A 22,023-nucleotide genomic window follows, 5' to 3' on the forward strand; every position below is an offset into this window, starting at 1 on the left:
TGAGGAGAATCAAGAAAGCTGATATCTTTTGTATGTTAATTACTTCCATACTTTCTTTAGTAGTATGATAGTATCTATAAATTTTGGATCATGATTTATGAATATGTTATTCTGCTTGTAATTTTTATACACCCATATATATATATATATATATATATATATATATATATATATACATATATATATGTATATACATATATATATGTATATATACATATATATATGTATATATATACATATATATGTATATATATATACTTTGAAAATGGTCTGTACCCATACCTGCACCGGTACCCGCACCCGTACTCATGTGATATAGCTTGTATGATACACAATTCCAATTAGTAGTGTATAGTCACACAAACGCTTAAATGCAAAAATAAACCAATACATAAAAGCATGCATTTGGCCTTTCAACTAATGATGACACTGTAACACTGCTAGAATGGCATCACAGTGAGAAAAAAAAAAATTAGTCGTGTGAAAAAAGCAATAGAAGACAATGTAGATAAACTCGGTATGCCAAAAATTCTAATTAAAAGTATATGGTCACACATGCACATTGTTACACGATTTCACATACAAGAACAAGGTAGATGTGGTTACTTTTTCAGTGCTCCAATACTTTGTCCCCACATCATAATACTTGCACTACAAAATGCTTGGATCATTTCTCTTCACAACAGAAATGAAAAGATTTCTTGAGACTTTAAAATGTAAAGTCTAGTGAACCTTTCATGTTTTCATGTTTTTCAAATGTAGACTCGCTGTTGTGATTGGATGACCCCAAAGCATACTCCCTCAAAAGATTGTATACTACATCAACACTTGAAATAAAGCTGGAAAAGAACGAAAGAAAATGCAAAACTGTAATTGTTCTTACAACCCTCTCTTATGAAGAATCCCTCCCTTTCCACAGTCCATATAAATATGCACAGATAGAAATAGAAACATATATCCATAGATCATAAGGCAAATAATTATAAACCTTGAAAAAGAAAAGGGAGTTCATAGTGCTTCATACATATATAAGCAATCAAGAAAATAAAGAAGATTGAAAGAAGTTTTAAGGACATTTGTTGTCCCAAGCACCACCCAATACCCATGACCCAACTGACCTGCTGATACACAATTTGTATGCTATTTGAAATGTTAGTGACATTGGTAAATGCTAGTCAAGCAGTTTATCCATTGCCGACATAGATACTTTTGTGCATTATCACATATTCAGAACTGAATAGTGTGTTTTAGATACTGAAAAATAAAATAACATCTTCATACCATGCTAATCATATCATTCTTCAAACCTAAATTGAATTGAACAAATTTTCTAGACTACAAATTTCTTTTGTCGCATCAGAAATAACATGATATCATAATGCATTTAGAAGTCTGGTTTGGTCTTAATTCATTCAGAGTCATTGAGTCCCGTATTCACAAACAATTGTGTAATTGACCTAAATATAATTTGTATATGATTAATGAAATCACCCAAAACAGAATTCACCTCTACTCCAATGGATCCACTACAAACGCCACTGTTAAAGTAAGACGGTCTTCACCATAAAAGAGAGAGAGAGAAGAATTGGAGCTGTTGAGCTGCTTCTGTCAAGGTTTCTACATACATCGTCATTTATGGCAACTAATGGTTAATAAATACATCCTCGCTTCTGACTAATGTTTGACTAAATTCTCACCAATATGTTCTCAGGTTTCCATGGAAAGGCTTTTTCTTGACTATTAATTGAAAAGTTCATCTTTCTTGGGAAAATCCGAGAACTAAAAATTATATATATATATATATGTATTATGAATTTATGAGACATCTACTAATTTTTCTAAAATATAAAAGGAAACCAAAAAATGTTCAATATATTTTAAATGGCTTTGAAAAATCTTGTGAAAGTATCAAAACATTTTTCAACATTATTGAGGATTTGAGATATTATGCACTATTTCATTTTAACAATAGTTTTGAAATCAATAAGTGTCCAAAAGTATCTGTGACATTGATTTCGCTTACAGGAGATCTCCATCTTTTTGTCACTTAACCATTGTAAGCAACTTCCCGTTGTTATTTCCTCAGCAAAATGGATTTGATTATTCAAGATTTATATTTTTGAGCTTCAATTGAATCACACTATTGTTCTCCGTTTTAGTTTTTTTCAGAACAAAAGAAGTTTTGACACCAAAATTAGTTATAGGGACTCATCCTAGAATTGTAAATATGTCAATGATGTAGATGGTGAGAATTAAAAAGGAAGTTTATTCTGTCTCAGTCTTTTCTACATACTTTTGATTCTGTAATTTTGACATGCTTTTAATTTCTTTTCAATTTTAAAACCAGATTCTGTCCACCTATTGGTAAAACACAGGAAAAAATAAAAAACATTAAGACAAAATGTGTGGGCATGTGTATGCTTGTGTGCATGCATGCATTTATGTGTGTGTATGTGTAGAAGCTAGAATAAATCGAGGACAAGTGAATCATTCCTCATTTGTTTCAGATGGTCATGCACGGATTTTTCTTTTCAGGACAGTAGAATAATCCTATTAACCCCTGTAAGCATTTCCAATAGCTTTTTTTAATCATGCAAAGAATCCAAGAACATGGTCTAAATATACTTGAACCACCAAGAAGAATGAGGAGCAAGTCCATGAAGAACATGTTCAGAACAAAACAGATTCCCACCATTCATAAATCACCTTTAACAAGCCAAAATTTAAAGGAAAAAACAAGGTTTAGAATTTTAGAATTCTCAAAAAATCAAATGGTGGTGAGTTTGTACACAGAAGTTGCATAGCTTTAAACATAAATAATTGAAACACAAGTACTCCATTCATCAACAAACCTGATGAGCCCGTTTAAAAACTGCAACGACATTTCCAACTGCAGCAAATGTAAAATCACGATATGTTGCAAGTGCTCGAATTCTTTTTGGCATTTGTGGCCCTTAAATTGCAGTCATAGAAAAGAAACAGATCAAATTCCCAGTAAATGACAAAAAATATTATGATATAGCTGCGGGAACTTTCCAGTAAAAGGAGATTTTATGCTAATGTTACATTTCTGCTATTTAGATATCTTCTACTACATAGAAACTACAATCAAATTGAAACGTTTAACTCAGTTTCATTATAAATGCAAACACGGATATGCATGTGTAAGCCTGAATATGTGGAATCCATAACACTAAAGAATGTCTTTGGATGACATCAGGATGCAAAACCTCCTCAAAACCAGATTTTATTTTTGGCATTAGCATTGTTAAGTGTGTATGCACCTAACCCTGCAGCCAGGACCGATGCTCAAAGACCCTGGAAGACTTTTTCGACGAGGTGAATGGGAAAAATAAAAAGGAAAAAGTTTACATCGCTTTTTTTTCAAACTTCTAGCAGCCAGAAAATCGGGTGATTGAGATCACCTATGTCAGGTGACCACAGCCAACTTATTTTGGGCCAAGTGGTCAGATAATGAAAAAATTGAAAACAGAAAAACAAATGTCCCATTCCAATTTTCTCTTGCCATTCCTAACCACAAGGTGATCCAAAAACAGCCAGAGCAGCAAAACCTGCCACTCATGGCTGGATGAATAACAATTCACCATAGTGGTGGCTGTGGAAGATGAAAAAACATGTACATGATCAAGCTGTGAGGGAAAAAAGAAAGAGACAGGAAAAAAAAAGGATAAAAATGTGAAAAACAAGTAAATTATGTGCAATGATGCATGAGACTATATCAAATATGAAACTAAAGGAAATGCTATATAATGAGATGAACATAAGAGCTGAAAATACATGAGTATCAAATCCCAAAATAGGAGGAAGACCAAGAAACAACAAAAGACAAAACCTTGTTGATATGACTTACCAACAAACACAAGCGTAAGCTTTGAACACTACAAAATCACCCAAAACAGAACAAGTTAGATACAACAATTATGATAGACCATACACAAAATAGACACGTTTGGAGGAAAAAGCATACTATTAATTATTCACATGAAGGTGACAAGACATCAATAATACATCAAAACAAAGTAAATCTTGCACAAGTCCTATCACATTCAATTCATGATATCATCATGCCAGTCATTGAAAGAGAATTATTATTATGAATGTTAAAGTAAGGAATATTAAATGTCCTCTTGATTCTGCCATCCTAAACATGCCACCTACGTCACACGGATACGGCAGACTGGGTCGAGTACCGGTGTCGACACGCGGACACGGGGATCCCGACACGGCGATACGGCTGGATACGTTTTGGATCGGGTCTGGGTCAGACCCGATCCAAACCACTTGTATAACCGATTTTTTAACCCGCGTTTTGTTTTACGCACTGACCTCCGGCGATCGACGCTCGACCTTCGTTTACCCTCGATGGCTTCCGCAGCAGGCTGGCAGCACAGTAAGGCAATGGCGGGCGACGGCGACCTCCGGCGATCGACGGCGACTTCCGGTGGCGTCCGGCGGCAGCCAGCGACAGACAGGTAAGTGTTTTGTCGATTATTTTCGATAATAGAAGTTAGGGTTTCAACTTTTATTTGGGGATTTTTTACATTGGGTATTAAAATCTGATTTGGGAATGTTTTGGTTTGAAGATTGGACGGTTTAGAATCATATTCTTCAATGCTATGTGCGATGTTTTCTTTTTTTTGTTTGATTTTGGGATTTGGGGATTTTGCCGTTTTGGGTGTATAACCGATTTGGGGATTTTGCCTTCGCTGTTGTTCATGATGCTAGACAATGATGAATACGTGATATCTAGATGGCATTAACATATAATATACCATTCGTGAATGTTCCTGTTCACTGTTCACTGTTCACTATTCACTTCAGCCTTCGCTATTGTTCATGTTTCTTTTAGTTTTAGGCTTTAACGAACTGCTTCTGTTCCTGTTCACTATTCAATCTGGCAGTACTATCATTTACCATTCTTGAATGTTCCTGTTCACTATTCAGCCTTCGTTCTGCTTCTGAATCTTTGAAGTTTTGTGACTGCAGTGCATGTTTATACTTTGTCAGTTTGTTGTATTGTTTTATTTCATAAATTTTATGTTCATTATACGTTTTTTCCATTTTTTTATTATGTTTAATCTAGTATGGCGAGCAAAGGAAAAACAGTGTCTCAGTCTCAAGACTCTCAACCTACAAGTTGTGGTTCTGGATCAGCTACACCTCAGCCACCATTATGGTCATACGTGAATCTAATGGGGAAACCTCCTGGAGGCGGTGGAAATGCTTTTTTTAGGTGTAATTTTTGTGAGGGACAGTTTAATGGATCATATACAAGAGTGAAAGCACATCTATTAAAAATCAGTCAAAAAGGAATTCAACCATGTAAGAAAATCACTAACGAGACTTTGGCTCAGTTGAAGAAAGAACAAAAAGCCTTTGAGAATAAGAAAAGCACATCATCTGGATCTGGTTTCATTGACATTGCTTCAATTTTACATGATGATATTCAGAATCCTACCAAAAAAAGAAAAGTTGTTGATGTTCATCAGAAATCAATTAAGGATTCATTTAGTTTACAAGGACGGCGAGAATTAGATCTAAAAGTGGCGACATTTTTCTATGCTAATTGCATACCATTTAATGTAGCTAGAAGTCCATATTGGAGAGACTTAGTTACATCTATTGCAAATTCTAACTTGACTGGGTATGTTCCCCCTAGTTCTGAAAGGCTTCGCACTGTACTACTAGAACAACAGATGACTCGAGTGAACAAATTGTTAGAGTCTCAAAAGTTCACTTGGGATCAACACGGAGTTTCTATTGTTTCTGATGGCTGGACAGATTTGCAACGACGCCCTCTTATTAATTTCATTGCAACTTCAGCAAATGGACCAATTTTCTTGAAAGCAATAGATGCATCTGGTGAATACAAAAGTGCTGAGTATCTGAAAGGATTGTTTATGGAAATAATTGAAGAAGTGGGGAAAGAAAACGTTGTTCAGCTAATTACAGACAATGCACCTGTATGTAGAGCAGCTGGTATTGCGATAGAAAAGGAGTACCCTCATATCTTTTGGACTTCTTGTGCAGTTCATAGCTTAAATTTGGCTCTAAAGAGTATATGCAATCCACCAAGTAAAGAGCAAGATCCTCATGCTTATGAATTATGTTCGTGGATTGAAGACTTGGAAAAGGATGTGAGGAACATCAGAAATTTCATAGTAAATCATCAACATGCACTTTCCATTTATAACAAGCATTCTGATCTAAAATTATTAAGAGTTGCAGAGACACGTTTTGCATCTCTAATTGTTATGGTCAAAAGGATAAAAAGGGTGAAAAGTGCATTGATCAGTATGGTGACTGATGATGATTGGAGTTTCTACCGTGCTGATGATGATGACAAAGCTCAAGCAATCAAAGGAATGATTCTTGAAGACAAGTGGTGGGATCAAATCTTTTATTTTCTTGCATTCACAGAACCGATCTGGGAGATGTTGAGAGTTCTTGATTGTGATAATTCAACGTTGCACTGTGTGTATGAGATGTGGGACACTATGATTGAAAAAATCCAAGAGGTTATTTTTAAGCATGAAAAAAAAAGTATTGCACTTGAAGATTCAGCATTTTTTGATCATGTGCATAGAATATTGATTGCAAGATGGGATAAAAGTAGCAATCCTCTTCAATGCATGGCACATACATTAAATCCTAAATATTATGGAAAAAAGTGGCTTACAGGGGGTGTTGGAAGAACCCCACCACATCTGGATCTAGAATTATCAACAAACAGAGTAGCATGTATTAATAGGATTTTCATTGATGTACATCAAAATCGCCGAGCTAATGATGAGTTTGAAAGGTTTTCTACTGGAATTGGAGAAGATGTAGGTGCAACTGTAGACAAAGATAATTATCCATCTTTATCTTGGTGGATTAAACATGGAACTGCTTATCCTACTCTTCAATACCTTGCTTTCAGATTGCTAGTTCAACCTGCTACATCTTCATGCTGTGAGAGAAATTGGAGTACATATTCACAAATCCACACTATAAAACGAAATAATCTCACAAGCAAACGTGCAGAAAATCTGGTTTATGTGCATTCTAACCTTCGGCTTCTATCACGGAACAAAGAAGAATATAGGTAAATTAAGTATATGATTTATTGATTTAGATGTTTCTCTTCTTATTCGCTAACATCATAATAATTACAATTTTTTTGTCTTGTAGGGAAGGAGAAACTAAATATTGGGACGTGAATGTTGAGGACTTTAACTTAGAACAAGAGAATGAACTTGAAGTTGTTAATTCAAGATTCGAAGAACCTTGTATTCCCTCAACATCTTCTATTGTGGAAGAAGAGGAGATTGGGGAGAACGATGATTTGGGCATTGATGATGACTAGAATGATGATGAACAATGTTTTGTGATGATTGATGAACAATGCTTTGTAACTTTCTTTGAGACTTTCTTGCTTATGTCTTAGCAGTTATCACTTTTGAGATTGGTGATGAACAATGTTGTGTTTGAGACTTTCTTTATTATCATTTTTAATTTTTTTGAATATAATATTCGCCGTATCCGCGTATCCTAAAATTTTGAAAATGTCGTGTCCCCGTACCCGTACCCGTATCCATAGGATACCCGTACCCGTATCCGTGTGACATAGCATGCCACAAAGCCTATATCATCCCTATTTCCAGTCTTGCTGCCATCTACTGATCTGCTAAACAAACCACAGAGAAGAAGGAGGTTTGTTATGCAAGGGCTATCTCAAGCTTCCACAAGCAGATGTTACCATGCAATCCTAAAACTGCTGAAAAGAATTGCAAAACCAAAAAAGGTGAAATGAGGATTATTCAGCACATGGGCTATCTTCTAAACAGCTGCAAGTAACAAGATGCTTATAATAGGCCGGTAAACTCACGCAGACTAAATGCCACTTGAGTATGGGTGTTGGTGCTACTCAAGGTGAGGTCAAATATCTGGCTGACAATTATAGTCAACCTTTTAGACTGAAGCAGTTTACATGCTTAATTGTCAATGGTCACCGAATATGTCCCCCCTTGAACAACCTTTAGAAGTTTAGTGACTTCCAATGAGGAATAGGCACCTCCCTTCTGCCTCGTATGCATTTCTGGACTCCATCAAACCCATATTGTCTGTAATGCCTAATATATGTGGACGGACTTGTGAATAGTCCTAAACCATACAGAAACCTTAAGGGGCTTACATACTTGCCCCCCAGTCTATTGGTTGCCATGAGCAATCACTTTCTTTAGTATTAGATCTAGAGCTGCCTCCGAAGCAAGTTCGGACCCACCATATGCGGCAGACGGATTAGTATTACAGTGAGTAATTATAATGGGTATCAGGACCACGTTTAACACTCAAACGTAGAGTTCAACACGTAGAGTTGCATGTACCTTGAGGTGTGCGGGTTGTAATATCTCACGTACATGGATAATACATTTAGGCAAGTGCACATTAACATGAAAACATTTGGTTCTACCGGCCAAAATTCTCGCGACATAAAGAAGTCCAGAAACTTATACAAGTTAGCATTATCCTGAAAATCTGACACGGCTATGAAGATGATGATGAGTAATGACACTAAATTGCCGTGGTTACAGATGATCCTTCACATATGATTGATAGCCGGAACCACTAGCACTACCGTCAATGAGCCGGAACCCATTTTGATACTAGTCATCTTTTCCTGGCATGCGGTGACCCTCTAGTGATGCAATCCGAGAGGAAAACAAACAAAACTCAAATTAAATACGAACGCGGAACTACGCCACAAGTACATGATTTCCAAAACCTTTATGAATTAAGCAACAATTCCAGAGACGAAAAATAATCGAAGAGGGCAAAAGGAAACACTCACGTTATAAGTCTGCCATGCCTTCCCGATACTGACGGTGACAAAGGTCTCCGTCCCCAGTCTCTGCACAGAGAAGGGGACTCCGGCCGTGATATAGCCAATGGCTCGGAAAGGCTCGAATATGCCCATCTTCCTCTCCTCCAAATAAACAGCGGCGTGAAAAGCTAACAAGTGAACTAACGGTAGGGTTACCGGATAGAGATTCAAAGGGACGATGACGGGAATGACGTCAGGAAAGAAAAAAAGAAAAAACCCTGCAAAAACCCTACCGCCTTGAGGAGACGGAAACGTAGGGCAGTGGCAGCGGGAGGAAAAGAAGGGTCGACACGAACGCCAACAATTCGGACCTCGTTCGGATCTGCTACTAACTGGATCTGATACGTTGACTCACTGTCCGATTTCAGACTCGGTCATAAAACTGCGTATTGACCTGAACCCGATTTACCATTTAATATTTCCGGTTTGTAAACTTCTTACGGCCCGTTTGATAGCGTGAAATGTACTGCAGTGGTAGGAAAAAAAATCAAATTTTGAAAAATTTCCTCGGGAAAAGAGAAGGGAAAATAGAGTGGAAGTGGAGAAAAATAACGGTAAGGGAGAGAAATAAGAAAAAGAAAAATTGAAGAGAAAGAAAGAGATTAAAAATGAAAAAATCAGAGGGGTAAAGTGGAATTTTTTTAAGAAAACCCTCTTAGTTTATTTGAAAAAGCACCTTTAAATTCTGCTCGTAAATTTCTTTATTTTACCCCATTCAAGACCTTAAAACTAATTGAAAATCCCTTGAATTTGGTTTTAAATTAGTTGAAAATCATGAAAACCTTTTTAAGAAATTCTTAAATTTTGACTAGAAATTATTTGGAATTGATCCGAATTTATTCCAAACTATTTGTAAATTGGTTTCGAAAGTATATTAACAGTGATTTTGGAATCAATTGAGGATCTTTGAAATACCGGCAATGAAACTTCTATTTTGTTTGAAATTCCCAACAATTGACATAGCAAGGGATAAAATAGTCATTTAGCAGAAATAAACATTTGGGGTGTTCACACCTACCTAGGCCACGTCATTTCTCAAGGGAAGTCCTTGGATGGGGAGAAAATTCTGGCAGTGGAAGATTAATATGTCGTAATGGGCAAACTGGTAGCACCACTCACCAACCTGTTGAAGAAGCAAAGTGGGTTCCAATGGGAAACGGAGGAAGAACAAGCACTTGATAAAGCTAGCAGTCACCTCTGCTCCAGTAATGAATCTAGCTGATTTTTCAAAAGAATTCGCAATAAAAACAGATGCATGTAACACAAGTGTGGGGGAAGTCCTAATGCAGGAAGGTCACGCGCTTTCTTATTTCAGCAATATGATGTCTCCCCAATTCGGTTTGTCATCAGCCTACGAACAAGAACTAAGAACATTAGTGCTAGCTGTGCAGAAATAGACAGTATATTTTGAAAAGGCAATTTGTAGTCCTTTCTGATCATAGAAGTCTTTAGTACCTAGTACATAAAAAAAATCTCTACCCACGAATAGTAGAAATGGATTGCAAAGTTGATGGGATATAATTTTTTCATAAGTATAAAAGAGGAGCCAAAAACTTAGCAATAGACGCCCTCTCTAGACATGAAGAACTGGCAGAGGACAACAGATGTTGCTCCCTATGAAAGCATTATTGCATGTTTTGATCAGAGCTTATTGAAGAGTACGGCTGTTCCACTGAGTTACAAAGACTAAGGCAGCAGGCCAGTGAAAACCCAAACTGAAGTTGAGAGGATCCCTACTCTTATCACAAAGGCAGAATCTATCTCACTTCAGATTTTCCCTTGATTCCCAACCTATTGTGTCACTTCCAATGTTTGCTTGAAGGATGCCATAGTGGGGTGGACCAAACCTACAAGCATATTTAGTCCTCCTATTGGAAGGGAATGCGATGAAGCATAGACCAGCATGTTCAGCATTGTCGGGCATGTTACAAGAATAAATATGAAGCCATAAAATGGACTTGTCTTTTGCAATCACTTCCCGTACCTCAACAAATATGGGAGGATATCTTACTAGACTTTGTGGAGGGTCTGCTGACATCAAACGGAAAGAATGTCACTTTTGTCATGGTTTATTGCCTCTAAATTCGGTCATTTCATACCCTTAAGCCACCCTTACATTGTCCGAACAGTGGCTGTAGCTTTCCACATGCACATTGGGAAGCTTTATGGGATTCCGATAATAGTGGTCAGAGACAGGGGTCTTATCTTCCATCAGCCCATTTTGGCAGAAGCATCTCGAACTGTAGGGTACAAAATGTTGAATGAGTTGGGTCCTTCACCCGCAGTCTGAAGGGCAAACTGAAGTAGTTAATCGGGTGTTAGATGTTACGGTAGCACACAGCACAATGAAACAGAGACTCACGCACACAATCCCAAGGACACCAAGAACTTACGTGGCTTGGCTTTTGGAGCCTACATCCACAATGAGAATCCTCACACTGCTTGTTATTTCTTTCACCAGCAAGAAACAAGATACATCGATGCACTCTCTTTCAATGAGAAAAAAGAGAGATACAACCTCACAAGGAAACACTTCCTACTCATCGGAAACTCATAAGAAGTTTCAAAAAAAAAAAAACAAAAAACATCAGCAAAAGTGAAAGGAAAGGAGGCCAATAACCGTTTCTCAATGGTAGGAAGTCTAGCATGCTCCCCCTCAAGTTGGTGCACAGATGTTGTCTGCCCCAACTTTTCAATCATCTTCATATGGAGGTCACGAAGTAGAGGTTTAGTGAACACGTCTGCAAGTTGATCTTGGCTACTAACGTGAGTTGTAACAATCTCCTTTTTCTGAATCTTCTATCAAATGAAATGACAATCAACTTCAATGTGTTTAATTTTCTCAAGAAATACTGAATTGGCACTGATGTATATAGCAGCCATGTTGTCGCATTTAAGTACCATAGGTTGGTTCATCATAATCCCCATATCTATTAGGAGAGATTTGATCAAAATCATATCACAAGTGCCTAATGTCATAGCTCTGTATTCGGCCTCTGCACTTGATCGAGCCACTGCCGATTGTTTTTTACTTTTCCATGTGACAAGATTACCTTCAACAAACATGCAAAACCCCGTATCGATCTTCTATCATTTGGATCTCCAACTCAATAAGCATATGTGAACCCAACAATGTCTAAATTGTTATTTCATTTCATAAGGATACCCTTTCCTAAACATCCTTTCAAATATCATAAAAAACCATGTGAGTTGCTTCCAAATGTATTGATCTAGGTTGATGCATGAACTGACTGAACTGACTGATTACACTGACTGCACAAGCAATATTTGGGCAAGTGAGGGTCAGGTAAATAAGTTTTCCTACTATGCATTGAAATCTGTCAACTTCTTTGACCAACTCACCATCTTCCTTTTGTAGTTTACTATTCACTTCTAGTGGAGTGTCCACAACTTTAGACCCCAATATTCATGTATCTTTCAGAAGATCCAACATATATTTTCTTTGACAAAAGAACATACATTTATCTAAATGGGCTACCTCAATTACCATAAAATATCATAACTTGCCAAGATCTTTAATTTCAAATATTGTATGCAAGTCCTTTTTGCAGTTTGCATCAATTATTGATCATCACCTGTCATAATGATATTGTCTACATAGACCAACAACATCACAATACTTGGTTAAAATGAGATATAAACATGGTATAATTGGTAGTGCTATGCTTGAATCCCATTTTGATGAGAACATTATTCAACTTAGAGAACCACATCCGAGGAGATTGCTTCAACCCATAAATGGATTTTGACATTTGCGAACTTTTCTAGTAACAAGACCATATCCAGGAGGGATGCATATATACTTCCTCTTCTAACTCCCCATGAAGAAAAGCATTCTTAACATCAAGCTATAATACATACCAATTTTTGTTAGCTGCAACCGAGGGTAAAATTTGGATGGAACTCATCTTGGCGATAGGAGCGAATGTTTCAGGGAAATCTCTTTGTGAGTATATCCTTTTGCTACAAGCCTCACTTTATATCTTCCGATTGACCTGTTACTATTGTATTTTATTTTATATATCCAATGACACCCCAAGGTAGTCTCCCAGGTGGTAATGTCACCATAGTCCAAGTTTCATTTTTTTCTAGAGCTCCCAGCTCCTTGTCTGTAGTCTTTTTCAATTTGGTGTTGTTGAAGGCTTCCTCAAAAAAATTGTGTTCATTACATGCATAGGCACTAGGCATGAACCCTTTACAGCCTCCCCCTAACTTGTTGAAATCAAATTGGTCTTCTATAGAGTAAGCCGCAACCTTTGAAAGGGACCAATAGGAATAATAATCTTTCAGCCTAGACAGGGGTCTTGAAACTCTAAGTAAATCACCTAAGCTCTCTATCACTTTGGTCTGGCGATAGTGCTTCTTCATTAGTAACATTTTCTATCAATGACTCTGATTTTGATGCCTCATTGGATATATCATTGAGATCCGTACTTTCAATAGGTGGAAGTTGAAACTTCTGAGAGAAACTCGGCATGGGAAGAATGATGTCCATTTTGTCATCCTTTTCATGGCTTCACTTTAAGTCCTTGGTGATAGATTTCTCAAAATAAGGTTCTTCTTCAAAAAATTTGATGTCCCGAGATATGTAAAGTCTTTTATTGATAGGATCATAACATTTGTAACCCTTCTTAGAAGTAGAGTACCCCATGAAAATGCATTTGACAGCCCGTGCTCAAGCTTATTTTGCATATTATCTTGAATGTGGGCATAACACTTGCACCCAAAAACTTTAACATGGTTGACGGAGACCTTTCTATTTTGCAAAATCTCCGTGGGAACCTGATCATCTATACTAGAACTTGGCAAACATACACTGCATAACATGCAACAAACACTGCATCAGCCCAAAACACATGAGGAATATTCATATGGAACATGATAGACTAAGCTACGTTGAGGAGATGCCTATCTTTGTGCTCAGAAACTCCATTTTGTTAGGGAGTGCTGGCACACGCAATTTGTGGCATTATCCCTTTTTCATCATAAAAACCTTTCAACATGTCATTTATACATTCTCCTCTATTATCTGACCTAATGCTTTTATTTTTTTACCAAACTGAGTGACTATTATGTTGTAAAAGTTTTTAAAAACTCTAGCTACTTCATGCTTATATTTTGAAAAATACAACTAACTGACATGTGATTTCTCATCAATAAAAGTGACATAATATTTAAAACCAAACATAGGGTCAATGGGCCCCATACATAAGAATGAATCAAATCAAACAATTCACTGGTTCTAGAATCTGAAGTTTTAGGCAAACAAATAGCTATAGCAAGTTCACAAGCATCACAATAAGCACCATCACAAGTCAACTCAGGAATAATAAATTTTAAAATCTTATATGGAGCATGCCCAAGACACAAATGCCATAAATTAAAATCCACATTTGATGGCTTGAGACTATAGAAGGATGTAGTAAGTTGCTTGACAATGTATAAACCATCACACTTGACTCCTCTACCAATTACATTCTTCGTTTTCAAGTCCTGAAAAAATGCATCCTTAGGAGAGAAAGTGACTAAACATGTGAGACTTAGCTAGTTTACTAACAAAGACGAGATTAGCAGCAATTTTAGGTATGACAAGAACATCAAAATCATCTCCATAACTAAGAAAATTCACCTTGCTAGTCCCTTTCGCAGTATAAACCGGTTGATCATGTTTTAGACAATTCAAATTTAAAATTTTGACTAGTCATATGGTCAGATGCTCCAGAATCTATCACCCATTCAATATCCAATGCACATGATAAATAAGAGCTAAGAAGTTACATGTGGCACTGCATGATGGTTCAATCATGAGACGGGTAGATGCCAAGTTGGTGGTTGCAATATTTGCCTTGAAAAATTGTTCACAAAATCGTGAGAGCTCCTCTTTAGTCACAAAATTAGCTATGACGACCTATGAACTGGATGAAGGTTGTTTTGAAGTCAGCCTCTCCTTGTCGCGTGAAGGCCTGCCCACCAAATCCCAACATCAATCCTTTGTATGGCCTGATTTTTTACAATGGGTGCACTTGAACCTTGAGTGCCCTTTTCCACGATCCACATTATTGCTGATTATGGAGTCATCTGGCTGAGGCATCGACTTCTTGAAACTAGCTTGTAAAACCATCTGGTCAGGCTGATCTTCCCTTGGCTTTGGAGGTGGATTCATTACTTTTCTTCAAGCTTCTTCTTGCTGGATTAAAAAGCATATGGCATTGAATGAGGGTAGCAGAGTAGTCATAAGGATTTGGCTTTAAAACGGCTCATAATCAGGACCTAGACCAGCAAGAAGTTTAAATACTTTGTCTTCTTCAATATGTTGTTTCATGTGTCATCGGTCTGCTATTGGTATTGTTGCAATTCATCGAACATGTCACGCAACATTCTAACATAAATATTGAATGTTTCGCCTTCATAGTTAAATTTTTGAATTTCTTGCTGAAGATCACATACTTTTGCCAAGTTATATTGTTCACCATACACTTCCTTTACCACATCCCATATTTCTTGAGCGGCATTTAAATACATATGGCTTCTAAAAATTTCAGGCTCCATAGAATTCAACAGCCAACCCATTACTATATCATGTTCAGATCTCCACTTGCCAAACGATGAATCTAAATAATTTGGCACCTTGATTTTTCTTGTAACATATCCAAGCTTTGATTTGGCACATAGAAATAGCTTCATAGATTTCGACCAGCTTAGATAATCAGTTTTTGCTAAGGGCTTCATAGTTATCTGCAAGATATGACTATGATTTTCATCAGAGTTATCACTTTTGGATACATCGGTGGTCCCAAATAATGCTCTAGTTTTTTATTGAGCCATTGAAGAAGAAGCCAGAAAAATTTGAAACAATAAACCACAACTCACCAGAATCGAAACAATAAACCACAACTCACCAGAATCGACTGAGCTTTGATACCATGTTACAGTAGAAAGAAGCACAACACAATGAAATAGAGACTCACACACACAATCTCAAGGGCAACAAGGCCTTACGTGGTTCGACTTTTGGAGCCTACATCCACGGTGAGAATCCTCACACTGCTTGTTATTTCTTTCACTAGCAAGAATACAAGATACATCAATGCTTTCTCTTTCAATGAGAAAAACAAGAGATACAACTTCACAAAGAAACACTTCCTACTCATAGGAAACTCATAACAAGTTTCAAAAAAAAAAAAAACATCAGCAAGAGGGAAAGGAAAGGAGGCCAATAGCCTCTCAATGGTGGGAAGTCTAGTATTAGAAACATGTTTCCGCTGTTTTACAAGGTATCTGGCATAGGCAGAGTATTCACACAACACAGCATGGCACTCTTCTATCAAAATGATGCCATACAAGATTGTCCATGGAAGAGCATCACCTAAAATTGTTCGTTGTGGAGGCCATTTGGTAGGAGATGAAGAGGTGGATTGGCTGCTAAGGGGTTTCTTCGCATCCTCAAAAAATTTTTGGTTTTTGGAGTACTTCAGAAAAATGAGATTTTGTATTGAAATGAGAGAAACGGATCCACCCATCGGTATGAGGATTGACCATTACCGGCAACTTTACTGGGGGTAATCAATCCAAGGTCCATGCATTTCATTTTGGCTTAAACATATTTTCCATTCAATATGCGTTGTAGTGTTTGAGAAAATATTGAAGATTTGATGTTTCAAATTTTTGAGAAAGTTTTGAAGAGTCTTTTGAAAGGATAAAACATTTTGATTTGAGAAATTTTGAATTGAGAAATCTTTATAAATATTTGAAAAACTTTGGAGATCACCTTTGAAGTCACTTTAATGTTCTCTTAAGACTTTAAGTAGGTTTGAGATTTTACTCTAATTCGGTTACCACCTAGTCAGAGCTTCATCTCGTCTTGCTTAAGTTCTTTGAAGAGGTGTTTGTGTTCATAAATGATGCTAAGTGAGTGAGTGCATGAAAGCATTGATCCTATATGATTAGAAGAGAATAACTTATTCTTATCATAACATTCCTACCACCACATACATCTAATATTTTTATTTTTATAATTGTCATAAATGTTTTTATAAAGAAAGAAAAGTTTTTGAACAAGGAGTGGGGTTGTAGACCATCAAGAATGATTCTAATATTGGGTCATTACTTGAGTTTTGGTCATGATGAAGTCGGTAAATAAAAGGATCTTGGGAGAAAAATGTTCAAAAGAATGAAAAAAATGAAATACTCTGATAGAAAGAGGGAGAGAGAAAGAGATTTTAAAGACCCCTAAATGAAAAATTTTAAAAGAGGGGGAGATACGTATCTTTATGTATTTTATACACATATAAGCAGATGTATATATATATATATATACTTGTATGCATGTAAAAACTTTTGAAAATAAAGTCCTAATTTAAATAGAGGAAAAAAAAGTTGTTAAAAGAAAGAAAGAAAGAAAGTGAGAGAGATAGAAAAGAATGTACATATACGTGTAAGTACTATCACATATACACGTATATGAAAGTTTATACAAAAAAGATATCGATTTGAAGAAAAAGAGAGAAATATATATATATATGTATATATATATATATATACACAAATATATATATGTGTTTTATTTTTTTTCTCTAGAATCTTTTATTTCCCTTTCCAAGTCAAATGTCTCCCACTATTAACTTCTTATATATATATATATATAAGAAGTTAATAGTGGGAGACATTTGACTTGGAAAGGGAAATAAAAGATTCTAGAGACAGAAAATAAAACACATACATATACGCATGCATGTGTATATGAAAATTTGTAAAATAAAATGTAGAAATATAAAGAAAGAAGGATAAAGAACGTCATCATGTGCACATATACATATATAATATGTATATATGTATGTGTCTTCAAGAGATTGAACATCAAGAAATAACTTAAAACATCTGACTTCAAGTTTTGTGTAGCATGGAGAGGAGTTTGGGCTCATGCAAGAGCCTAAGCTAAGTCCCCAAAGCCACATTAAAGAGGGTTCTTACTTTAAAAAATCTTTTGAAAAACATGATTTTAAATATTTTTATATATGAACAGAAAACATAATTATTTTGTTTTTTACAAGAGAATATGTTTCTTCCACCATTGGGTATGAAAGAAAATCAAACCACATAATAAGGTGTTGATTAAAGTTCCTAATTGGATGATTAAAAGGGAAACTAAACACAAGAATGACATAAGAATACATATTAACATATACATATTCATGAGAGTTTTCTCGGGTTGGACAAATCCCAACATCAAAATTCAACATAAGAATAAAGAGAATAACCTCAAACCATACCCTCATTCTCGCCATATATTCACATATAAATAGGATAAATTAATCAACTATGCATGAATAATATCTTAATAAAACAACATTCAACAAAAGAAAGAACATGTTTCAATCATAGTATGAAATGTCATCTCATATTTTCATACTTCTAGTGCACTCAAAAATAGCTTCTTGACTCCAAAAAAGGAGATTTGAGAGCTATCTGATATGGCCATGAGAGATGAAGAGGAGAGAACATAAGGAAAAGAAATGAACTGAGATATTGGTCACATACCTCTAATGAGAATGATTTAGAAGATGAATTGTTACTTTGAAAGATCTTAGAGCGGTCGCCGGTTACTAAGGATATCACAAAAAATGCAACGCCTCTCATCCGCTGGTCTATCTAAGATGTCGAGGAGAGACAACAACAGGATCAGGTGAAGTAGGGGATGTCACAGCGGTCGAGACGACAAACAGTTTCCAATCGCCTTTACTCCCTCCTCAGAGCTCAGAATTGGCCATGTTTGGGTTCGTTAGAGTCGTGAGATACTCAAGTACGTTGTAGAGCCAATGAGAGATTAAATAAGTGGTAGATCTGGGTGGCAGTGGTTCCAGAATAGGAACTATTCCCGTGGCTATCGCAAGTCCTGCGTTCTGAGCCTGCCGAAGGACAACGACAGCGTCACAGCTCTATAGACTTCTGCTCCCCACTCGAATCTGCACGCTATAACTCTTTAGAACCATGAGGAAGCCAGGAAAACCGAGAACCTACTCTTGCGAATGTCTGATGACGAGATCCAAAGTTATGGCCTGTTGAACAAAGGCGTGTTTCATTGTAGTAGGGACACTAGTAATAGAAACATGCGGCTGGAAAGCTTGCTATTCCGACCGACTCCGACTAGTTCTCCGGTCGAGCTCCAGTCTGATGGAACCGTAATGCACCGGCGGTGCAGTCTGTGCAATATCACAGTGATTGGAATCTAGAGGAGTCATCACCACTCAAATGATCATTCGCTGGACGTGGAACTCTTTGCGTCATGCGAACAGGGTAGGGTTACAGCAGGGGACTAAGCAGCGGCAGGAGATTCATTGATTCCGGTCAGTAGGAGTCAGAGCACTAGTCAAGCTTGGGCTCGTCGGAACCGTAGGAGGCCCGGGAACATATTTGAGCACTTGGAGGGCGAATGACCGCCAGAGTAAAGAACGATGGAAGTTTAAACAGACCTGGCGGAAGTCATTTGCTTAAGAAATAGGGAGCTCATACGAGTTTAAATGCATTGTCGATTGGTGCTCAAATCGACCGGGGGTTGCTCAGAGATCTTAAGTTCCACAAAACGATCGAAAGCTTTCCATGTTCTTCATCGATAAGGGTTTAAATAGAAGAAGGGAGATCCACTCACGTGCTGCTCCCCGTTGGAGAGGAAAAGGCATTGTCTTGACCGAATGATTGTTGTTCTGATCGCCGGTCGTCCACGCCTTTGTTGGAAACCCACACCGCCGCTCGCAGGTCACCTGTTGCTGCTACCTGCAAAGACAGATCGCCAGTTTACCATGTTGTTCATCGGAAACCCTCAACATCGCTCACTTGCATCTCCTATCGCTGGTGGCATGCTATGCACTCAATCGTCGGCTGCCTCCCACTTGATGCTGTGTCGTTGGAGCTCTTGCAGCGATGGTCGGGTGGGGAAGCACACTCAACTGCTCCCTGTGATGTCGTCTGGCACCTTTTGTCAGATTCTCATGTGGTCCACCTGAATCTGCAGCGGTGGTGGTTGGAAGCTGTTGTACGCCATCCTTATCGCGCGTAAGAGGGACTTGGTTCGGTCGACCTCTGAAGCAATGACATGGCTGTCTCACTCGAGTTACATAAGAAAGTTGGGTGATACGAGTTAGCAAGTTGGGTATGGGTTTAACCCATGCAATGCATTTCCTGCACGGGTTTGCTAAAATTGAATTCAAGTTTAACCCCCCTTGAATGAGTTGCCTTGGCTTGCGTTGCAGGTTTACCCCTTACCTATGTGGGTTGCTCTTGCATTGCAGGTCTAACCCTTGACCTGCATGTGTTGTTCTCGCGTTGTAGGTTTAACCCTTTTACCTGCAAGTGAGAGGTTGGTGTATGGATCATTGGATCATGCAGTTGACATTCTTTATATCTCTTGACGAATTGATAACAATCTTTTTGCATAATAGGCCAATAATACCCTACTGAAATTATTTTCTTGGTGAGGGTCTAGTAACCAACATGTCCCCCACAATCTCCTTGACGTGATTATTCGACGACTTTCTTTGTCTTGTCTTCATCAAGGCATTGAGAGTATTCAGTACTAAATCCACGTCTGTATAGTACCCCTACAAGAATAAAGTACCTTGCTGACATACGTTGAATTGTTCTTTGTTCATTTTGGGGCATTTTGGTCGAAAATTCTCCACTTTCAATGTACCTTTTGATGTCATGATACCAAGGAATATTCCTTTCTCAAATATGATGAACGTGCTTCACCGTTTCAAAAGCAGGGTGTTTTAAACTTTCAATTTCAAAAAAACAGATTGCTTCATTGGTTCAAAAAGAGATGGTGGATCTTAGACTTGCGAAACCATCTACAATAGGGTTTCCTTCTCTTTTTATGTGAGCCGGTTGTACTTTTTCAAACTAACAAATTAAGGAGGTGGTGATCTCTTGATATGGCACCAACTTTTTGTCTTTGACTTGCCATTCTCCATTCACTTGATTTATGATAAGCTGAGAGTCGCTGCAGGCATGTATCCTTTTTATTTGAAAACTCAATAAAGAACGAAGTCCTTGTATAAGGGCTTCATATTCAACCATGTTATGGGTACATGGAAAGTCGTGTTTCAAGGAGTACGAGATCATTTCATCTTTCAGAGTGATAAGTAGGATACTTATACCTGCTCCCATTACATTTCTGGATCCATCAAAGAACATCTTGTATACTAGGACCATTTCCAATCTTAGTACATGCTCGTTTGGAAACTCATCGTTAGTTTTGATCTCGTCGTATTGGGGAAAGTCTGTTAACTGATCTGCAATTGCTTGTCATTCGATTGACTTTTGGGACACATATTCAAGATCATATTGCATCAGCATAACTTGCCATTCGGTGATATGTCCATTAATGAAGGGCTGTTCCAAGATGCACTTAAGAGAATTTAGCTTGGAGAGTATTTAACCTTACAAGCTAATAAATAATGTCTCAGGTTTTGACACATCCAAGCCAATGCTAGAGAAGTTTGTTCCATAAGAGAGTACTTTTCATACTGGATGAAAGTGTTGCTAATATAATAAATTGCATGTTTGATACGACTTTCTTCCTCATATTGCGCCAAAAGCCACCACATACTGAGTCATTTACTGTGATGTAAAACAGCAATAGTCTACTTAACACAGAGGGTTTTAAGATTGGTGGATTTAGAAGGTATTTCTTGATCATTTCAAATGACTGTTGGCATTCAAAACTCCATTCAAACTTGACACCTTTCCTTAGCAACTAGTTGAATGGTTCGCATCTCATGGCTACATTAGAAATGAATCGTCTGATGAACTGGATTAGCCCTTGCAAACTTTGTCGTTCCTTGATATTGGTAGGTGGTGGCATATTGATGATTGTTTTAGCTTTGATAAGATCTATCTCAATTCCCCTCTAACCATGAAACCCAAAAGTTTACCTCATTCAACCTCAAACACACATTTTTGAGGATTCAATAAGAGTCTTTCGAACACTTGGGACAGGGTTTCAATGTGAACTTTTCTTGTCTTGGATTTAATCAATATGTCATCGATATATGCATCCATGATTTTGTGCATCTGACCATGGAAGATAACAGCCATGGCTCGTTGATAAGTTGCTCTAG

At 37.3% G+C, this 22,023-nt stretch overlaps 2 protein-coding genes across 2 annotated transcripts in view; one reads left to right on the forward strand and one right to left on the reverse strand.

Annotated features, from left to right (window-relative positions):
* LOC116267853 (uncharacterized) overlaps nucleotides 1-9,163 on the reverse strand; it is a 52,277-nt gene extending 43,114 nt beyond the window's left edge. The window contains exons 1-3 of the mRNA XM_031649782.2: nucleotides 8,855-9,163; nucleotides 3,872-3,899; nucleotides 2,853-2,953 (exon numbers count right to left, since the gene is read on the reverse strand). Of these exons, the coding sequence (XP_031505642.1) occupies nucleotides 2,853-2,953; nucleotides 3,872-3,899; nucleotides 8,855-8,980 (255 nt within the window). The 5' untranslated portion in view covers nucleotides 8,981-9,163. The remainder of the gene's footprint in view (nucleotides 1-2,852; nucleotides 2,954-3,871; nucleotides 3,900-8,854) is intronic.
* Nucleotides 3,918-8,830, forward strand: LOC126409262 (uncharacterized). The gene is made up of 2 exons (XM_050075338.1): nucleotides 3,918-7,108; nucleotides 7,195-8,830. The coding sequence occupies exons 1-2, from the start codon at nucleotides 5,106-5,108 to the stop codon at nucleotides 7,367-7,369; spliced, it is 2,178 nt and encodes a 725-aa protein (XP_049931295.1). The 5' UTR covers nucleotides 3,918-5,105; the 3' UTR covers nucleotides 7,370-8,830.
* Nucleotides 9,164-22,023: the final 12,860 nt, after the last annotated feature.

This window comes from Nymphaea colorata, unplaced genomic scaffold (genome assembly GCF_008831285.2).
Source record: "Nymphaea colorata isolate Beijing-Zhang1983 unplaced genomic scaffold, ASM883128v2 scaffold0001, whole genome shotgun sequence".
Taxonomy (NCBI): Eukaryota; Viridiplantae; Streptophyta; class Magnoliopsida; order Nymphaeales; family Nymphaeaceae; genus Nymphaea; species Nymphaea colorata.